Source organism: Zea mays, chromosome 2 (assembly GCF_902167145.1).
Source record: "Zea mays cultivar B73 chromosome 2, Zm-B73-REFERENCE-NAM-5.0, whole genome shotgun sequence".
In the NCBI taxonomy this organism is placed as follows: Eukaryota; Viridiplantae; Streptophyta; class Magnoliopsida; order Poales; family Poaceae; genus Zea; species Zea mays.
Genome location: NC_050097.1, coordinates 228948411 through 228955806, shown reverse-complemented (window position 1 = coordinate 228955806; position 7396 = coordinate 228948411). Strand labels below are relative to the sequence as shown.

The following is a 7396-nucleotide window of genomic DNA, read 5'->3' as shown; positions in this document are numbered from 1 at the left end:
TCAGCAAATTGTTAAAGTGAGTTCTAGGAGCGTTTGGTTAGTATATGGACTCCAACTTCTATAGTACAATTGATTTGTGTGAGTTTCCTTGATTACCCTTAATGATTAGTGTGTTGTCGCCAGAGAGAACGGAAGTTGTATGTTGCGTAACCAGTGGCATGGTGGGTAATTTTCGTACAACTTCATGAGGAGATATAAAAACAGTGTTTTTGAAGCACCCTCTAAGGAGCTTCATGAATTTCATGAAACGGACCTCTAGTTTCGATTTTTTTAAAAACTAAAGCTCGTGGAGCTGAACCTGTTTGGGTTGAAAAAATTAGAACGAAATTGAAATTCTTGAAGTGAAGCTCTCCCAAACATAGCCTAAAATTTAAAGAAGTTCCAACCGGGGGAGATTAGTATCGGTGACCACTGACCATCAGTGAAGTCTGCACTGCATACCCTCCACCCCCGCGTCCGAGCGCGACCCTGGCCCCGGCCCGTCTCGCCTGACCGCCGCCACGCCGACGGCTGACCAGCACGCGGGCCCAGCACCCCCGACCTCGTCCTCACCGGCTCACCCTGACCGCCGCCGCCCACCACTCACCTCGCCTCCCCAACTTCTGCCAGCTCGCATCCCGCCGCAAGAAACGCCCGTGCCGCCGCTGCCCTAGCACCTAGGCCAGCGCCCAGGTCCCCTTCTTCTCGCCCTTCGCCAGCGACGAGCACCCAATAGGTACGCTACGCCCACCCCTTCTCTTCCGTTGCTGCTCTGCGAAACCGAACACCCAAACCCTACATTAAACTATCTGCATTCAGATCTGGTTACAGTCGTAGTAGACGTGTACTTTGCCTCTAAACTTCGATGTTTTCTTCGTGTTCTTGTCTGCAAAATTTCATTTTTTTTACAAGAAAATATTGTTCTCAGTTCTTTTACGGTGTCCGTCTCTGGATTGATTAAAAATGGCTGCTCTGGCTTGTTTGTTTTAGCAGCTTGATTAGTTTGCTGCCAAAGAAAAGAAACCTGAATAATTTGATTAGTTTGATTGTAATAGTTTGATACTGTTACCTTGTAATCTAATTGACTTAGAATCTTCCCTATGTATTGTGAAGTGCGTAATTTAGTTGGTATCCTTATTTTTCGTTGAAGCGTGATAATTTGCTCGGCATAATCTCCATTGAAAAGTGAATAGAATCTTCTTTGAGTATTACCAACATTCTAACAGCAATTCATGCCTTGTGAAGTTTCTAATTTGATTGGTGTCTTTATTTTTTCTCGAAGCATAATAATTTGCTTGGCATAACTTCCATTGAAGACTGAATAACATGTGAAATAAATTGTCTCGTTTGTATTTAGATCTACTAGCTCCATGCCTGTTGTTACAGGAGAGGCAAAATTTGGGAATACTATTGATGACTGGTTGGAACACTTGCAAAATAGCCAATCCAAGATACGATCCATTAGCACTGTACTCGTGGAAGATATGTGCATGCATTGTTAAGAGAATACGGACACCACCGATACTTTGTAGATGCATAAATTTTCCTAGACTGGTTACATGTATTAAACTGAAAAATGAACCGGTGTATCCATACAACTAGGGCACAAAATGTCCGAAGAAAGAGATCCATGGCTCTCAAACTTGAGGAATTGTGGTTAGCAAAGTTATTTTAGCTCATAAGTATGTCCTTCTCTTGTTTTTCATTGGTATAATCCTAATATAATCTGGAAGTAAGAAATGACTAGAGTACAAGGGCAACATGAAAACACAAATTCATTAGTGTTAGCCACCTTAGCTGTTTATGTAAAACAAATTACAAAAGACAAGTAATGTTTCCAGCGCTAATATGGTCTGGTAAATTATGATTCTTTTACCAATAAGGCCATGCATGAATAAAACATGCCGAATCGTTAGAAGATAATCTGTGGTATGAACGTTCTCTTGAAAAACTTTAAGCTGCTTAATCGGTTATAATTGCTATTAAACGGATCACATGAATCTGAGGTGTGAACCTTTTCTTGAAAAACTTTATGCTGCCTAATCAGTAAGAATTGCGATGAAATGGATCACATGAATCTGAGGTATAAACCTTTTCTCGAAAATCAGTTAGGAGAGTAAAGCAAGCCAAACTGCTTTTTAGGTAGGAGTAATCTGATGTATGAAATTTTACTTGGAAAAAAATAAAAGCTGTCTAATCAGCTTATTTGTTCTGAAATAAAGAACAGAAGCTAGAGGCATTGGACAGAATTACCATACATCCTGACACCACTGGTTCCAACTAGCAGCGACCATGGTCCACAGGAATGAATTTTGCATCTCCCCACAGGCTGCTGGTCAGTTTGCTCCTTGCACAATGTGCCCTGTTGCGGACCATCACATGATTTTCCCACTGGTGTATCTACTCTCTTTCACCGACCTAGGTCACCAAAAAAATCAAGAATCTTGGAGAGGAGTCTGTAAAGGCATGGGAGGAAGCAGAGTTCGATGGCTTGGAGTCATGGCAATCTTCGTGCTGCAGTTTTATGATGCCATTGATTTGGATGGTGGAATTTGAATATACTATCGGTCTCTACTGCAACTCATCAAATTGGGGTCTATGCCTTCAGTTATCTTCTTGAGTGGTAGTGATTGCTTTGATGATTACATTCATTTATTTTTCTCTCTAAAATGGTCATGTCATGTCAGTGCTGATACCATGTTTCTACCCACCTTTATTTCTGTCACCTTCTTTTTGAATACTTATAACTTAGGTTTCGGGGATTATTACTAACTAATAGGAAACAGCCAGTTCCCACCTTTGTCCTGTTTCTCCCGCACCCACCTAAGATAGCTCACGCATGCGGCACCCTTCTGGGTTGAAGATTCCTACTTACCTTGTGTAAGCAGAGGGCAGCACAGCTTCTCTAGAGGATAGCACATTAGCACTGGGCTATTAGCTGTATTGCCTCCTTGATTAACATCTCTCCAGGATATTAGACGTTCGTTAACTGTATCTATTTGGTCTAACTCACAAAGAGGTTGAGCATCTGAAAATGCCATTGTTATTGTTATTTAACGGATGCATTTGCTCTCCTGGTTGCTTCTGAATAGGTCTGAAGGATGAGAAAGGGACTGCATCCTCAGATGCAATGGATCTCATATGTGACGCAGAGTGGTAGGCTGATCAATACCATGATGACCAAGGTGAACCATACCGGCAAAGTGTACCACATGAGGGCCAAGCGACAAATGGCTCAAAGCCTCGGCCAGATCGCAAAGTTCAAACGTCGATACGAGCAGGAAGCAGTGGAAAGCAAGGACAAGTAGTTGGGACGGAGCTATGGCCTCTGTAACCTAAGTCGGTTCTGTTGACTGCACAGTTTTCAGCTAAGGACATGATTTTATTTTAGATCACATCATCTTTTGTTCCACTTCAGAATTGGGTTTGTACCCCGTCGTTAGCAAACTATGGCACTTGTTCCATCGTAAAGCCCCAAGAAAATAGTCTATTGATTGCTTTTTTTTTTCTCTGTCCTTTGAGTTTCATGATTCATTTTTCTTTTGTTATTGCTATGTTTGATGATCTTGTCTTTTATGGTCTCTAACAACAGTAATTCTAGTATGTGGTGCCTTGAGCTGTGAATGACCACAGTACTAGATTGTTGGCGGTCAGGGTCGTTCGCCATCATAGGTTTTCTGCTGCAGCCTGTGCATATTTGGTGCACCTGGCTCTCACACTAAACTAAGCTGTAAGAATGCATTTTAATCTGGGGAACGACTTGCTGTGCAGATATGACCTGTGGAAACTCGCTTGCATTTAGGACCTTGCACAACAGTCGTTCTTGTCGTTCCCGTCTGGGTTGTGCTGTTTTTAGGAGAGGTTTATTGCCATGTAAGCAGTGTAGGCAATATAACCATTCGTATTAAACCATTTCTAATTTCCCACGTTATTATTATATATATGAACAATGCAAACACCTATACATGGATCAATAGCAGGTACAAAATTCTAGTCTAGAGGAAAAATATATACGTATCGATAGCAGGTACAGGCCCAATGAAACCAAAACGGGTGCACGTCAGCAGCTCCAGATCTCTTGCACGGCGTCATCCGGCTGCGCGAACCCCTCCATGAGAAGGGACAGCGCGATGGCCCTGTACGCCTGCTGCGTGAGGTGGATGCCGTCCCAGCTGACGTTGCGCGCCGGGTCCGCGCACGTCGTCGTGCCCGGCGCGCCGCACATCGAGTTCATGTTGAAGTTGTACGCGCCGCCCGCCCCGCAGCACGCCTGCAGGAGCGCGCCCTGCTCGAACCCTGGAACTAAGCTGTGCTTGAGTTCTGTCTTGGCCAATTATTAAGCAGACGGTTCATTTGTAATTTGCTGAGCGGAGCTACATGACCAGTCCTAGCTACGTACCGAGGAGCGAAGCATGGTCCAGCAGGTGCATGAAGGCGCCGTAGTAGTCCGCGTACACGACGGTGACGTCGGTGTTGGCCTTCCTCAGCCCGTCGATGGCCGCCTGGAGCTGCTCGTTGTGGTGCTGGGCGAAGGCGTTGTAGCTCCTGAGGCAGCCCCGGTCGTCGAGGTCGCCGGACGCGGCGAAGAGGGAGAGGTAGCTCGGGGAGCACCCGATCGGGAAGTTCCCCGGGATCACGATCTGGGTCGCGCCTAGCTCGATCACTTCCTGCAGAATTACATTAACTCCAGTCGTCGATCAGAATTACATTAACTTCAGTCTTCAGTCGTCGGTTATTCTTGAGACGGCGAGTCCGCTCAACTACCGACCCTGCTGGATTTGAAACAAGAAAAATGTCGCTTAGCTGAACACCTATACCGACCTACTCCGTACTAACAATAACTAGAGAATAAAAAATATGATAAAGGAGCACCAGATTTCCAATGCTTAATTAGGTTTATATTGAAATTTATAATGCTTAATTAACCAGGTTTATATTATTTCAGACTTCCAAACACATGAAGCTAAATCGAAGATGAGCTTCATGTCATTGTACAGGAAGAGATGGAGTGATCATTGTCATTGTACTCGATCACGCACCTTGGCGACGTCCATTATGGCGTTTATGACCTGTGGCACGTAGGCCTTCATGGCCTCGATCGACCTGAATCCCTGTAAGAAGCCGTAGTTGTAGTCGTTCCCTCCGATCTCGCCGACCAAGAACAGCGCTCCGGCGAGCTTCTTGGCGCAATCTGCTACTATATTCAGGTTAAAAATATGTATGAACATTGTACTCTTACATAGCTCCATATCGATGAGCAACACCGCAGCACCTTGTAGCGAGGGGCAGGCGGTGGCGTTGAGGTGCGCCTTGAACCAGTCGAGCTGGGAGCTGAGCGGCACGCTCGCCGGTGGAGCCATGATGCCGCTCTGCAGCAACACGGCCCGGTCCAGCGCCGTGGCCCCGGCCACCGCGAAGTTGGCGCCGCTGGCGAAGTCGGCTCCCTTGTCCAGGTACGGGCTCACCAGCGATAGGTTCAGCGCCATCGCTGCGCGTGTACTCGTCAGTCGTCACACAGCATGGCACGGTCACCATTTAGTTTCCTGTGAAGTACATGTACAGGCGCAGCGCAGTGCGGTGCGCTGGCGAGGAGAACGTATGTATACGTACCGAAGTAGTCGATGATGAGGAGGCCGTCGGAGCACCGGCCTGTGGGTTTGCGGAGGGTCTGGCCGTACGGGTAGCTGCCGATGGAGGCGAAGAAGCCAACGGGGCCCTCGCGCAGGAGGTTGCCCGTGTCAGCGATGGAGTCGCCGAAGCTGTAGATGGCGTCCACGGAGCACGCCGCGGCCGCCACCGGCTGCACGAGCCCTCGGAGCAGCAGCAGGAACATGCTCATCGGAAGGACCTTGTAGTACACGATCCCCCCGCCATGACAAGCTGCAGACGCCGTGGCCATGGCCACCAGGCGCTACCTGCTATTCTAGCTTCCTACTAGAACGCAAGAGACGCGGTCGTTGCGACGGTTTTCTGGGCGCAGTTATATATTCACAGGGCCATTCATTTGGTTGGGAAAATTTTGCAGCTAGAAGCTCTGGTCATATGGATGTAGTAGCAATTCGCAAGCTTCAGCTCGAAATGGTGACTGGGCGGATGAGCTTTGGATTGGTTGGGTGGACTACTCTGGCCACCCGGTGGAGGCATGAACAGCTTGCTGGTGACTGGTGAGCATTTGGACAACCTAACTAACAACCCATGGACGGCGGGTCTTAGTATTATATGGGTTTAGCGTATTTAAAATATTTAATAATTATAAAGTCTATGTTAAATAAGTATTGTCTCGTATATATAGTAGGGTATATATAGTAGGGGTGTTTAGAGTAGCTCCGGGTTCCATCTCCAAGGTGGAGCTATAATTTATACTATAAATTTAAATAGTTTTATAAAGAATTTTTTCAATGTAAATAATAAATAAAATGACTCATCTAAATGTCTTATGAATGTTCATAATTTAGCTTCATAATTTTCTAGGGCACTTAATTATCTGCTCCACCAACTCTAAATTTTCAGGAGGGTCTAAGTACTAGTTAGAGAATGCATGTTCATTGCTACAACTTCTATATATAATATAGTTAGACCTTGTTTAATTCGGCCCATACTAACCCGGATCATCATAGTCGTGTCTTAGCCTTAGGTTCCTAGGCTAGATCTAGTACAACGCGATTGTTTTTCCTATAGAATATAAAATACAAAATAAGTGTTTTTGTTGTCTAGTGGGTGTAAATATGTAGTCAAAAAGTATGGTTCAAACATGTACTTATGCACAATTTTCTGTAGTTTTTGCCGAAAGCCGTAAACACACCTAAGCAGATGGCAGCAGTAGAATCTGATGATTTATGGTAGTAGAGAATGGAACGGCTACACAACTTATATGTTTGATCTTGTCTGTCTACTCTAAGCGGTTTAAGGTGCACCACAAACATGTGCGCCACAATTGCCGCAGAGCTGAGGCAACCACGGTCAAGATCACGCTACGACGTCTGATCTCCTGTGACCTCTTATCTCTCTCGTCCTTTGTCTTAAAAACCCATATTTTTATATGAAAAAACAAATATACATAATAAATGTTTATTTTGTTTTTTATATTTAGTTTCAAAAATAAATAACACATCTTTTATAAAAAATATCGTTTTCTTTTTCTACCCTACCTCTAGTTAGGAGGCATGGCCACGTAGAGATAGCAATGGGTGAAGAACTGTTGAGTTTTGCTATTCCACACCCAGCCCTATTAGACTAAAAACCCTCCACTTCAATACCTGTACCCATGGGTAGGTACAATTCCACACTCATACCCGGACCGCCAGGTATTCTATATCCGATGGGTACCGATATCCATCTAGAGTGATGGAGTTGCGCTTGTCTGTCCAACTTAGTTTAGGATGAACGGTGAGCATCGAGCGGCAACATCCGACCTTCC

At 45.2% G+C, this 7396-nt stretch overlaps 2 protein-coding genes across 6 annotated transcripts; one reads left to right on the top strand and one right to left on the bottom strand.

Moving 5' to 3' along the window:
• The first annotated feature begins 423 nt into the window (after positions 1-423).
• Positions 424-3581, top strand: LOC100502525 (Ribosomal protein L31). Of its 2 annotated transcripts, none has more exons than NM_001324023.1 (2): positions 424-715; positions 3072-3581. In NM_001324023.1, the coding sequence occupies exon 2, from the start codon at positions 3081-3083 to the stop codon at positions 3285-3287; it is 207 nt and encodes a 68-aa protein (NP_001310952.1). In that variant the 5' UTR covers positions 424-715; positions 3072-3080; the 3' UTR covers positions 3288-3581. The 2 variants fall into 2 exon arrangements, with proteins under 2 accessions (NP_001310952.1, XP_020403567.1); XM_020547978.3 differs by lacking the exon at positions 424-715 and adding an exon at positions 739-2602 and having other exon boundaries at positions 3072-3494.
• A 296-nt stretch (positions 3582-3877) lies between these two features.
• On the bottom strand, positions 3878-5993 carry LOC100285793 (uncharacterized). Of its 4 annotated transcripts, none has more exons than XM_020547798.2 (5): positions 5590-5993; positions 5252-5467; positions 5019-5176; positions 4379-4646; positions 3878-4299 (listed from the first exon to the last, which is right to left on the bottom strand). In XM_020547798.2, exons 1-5 carry the CDS (start codon positions 5876-5878, stop codon positions 4040-4042), a joined length of 1191 nt encoding a protein of 396 aa, XP_020403387.1. In that variant the 5' UTR covers positions 5879-5993; the 3' UTR covers positions 3878-4039. The 4 variants fall into 4 exon arrangements, with proteins under 4 accessions (XP_020403387.1, XP_020403389.1, XP_020403388.1 ...); XM_020547800.2 differs by having other exon boundaries at positions 3878-4275; positions 5590-5989; XM_020547799.2 differs by having other exon boundaries at positions 5019-5170; positions 5590-5987.
• Between the last annotated feature and the right edge of the window lie 1403 nt (positions 5994-7396).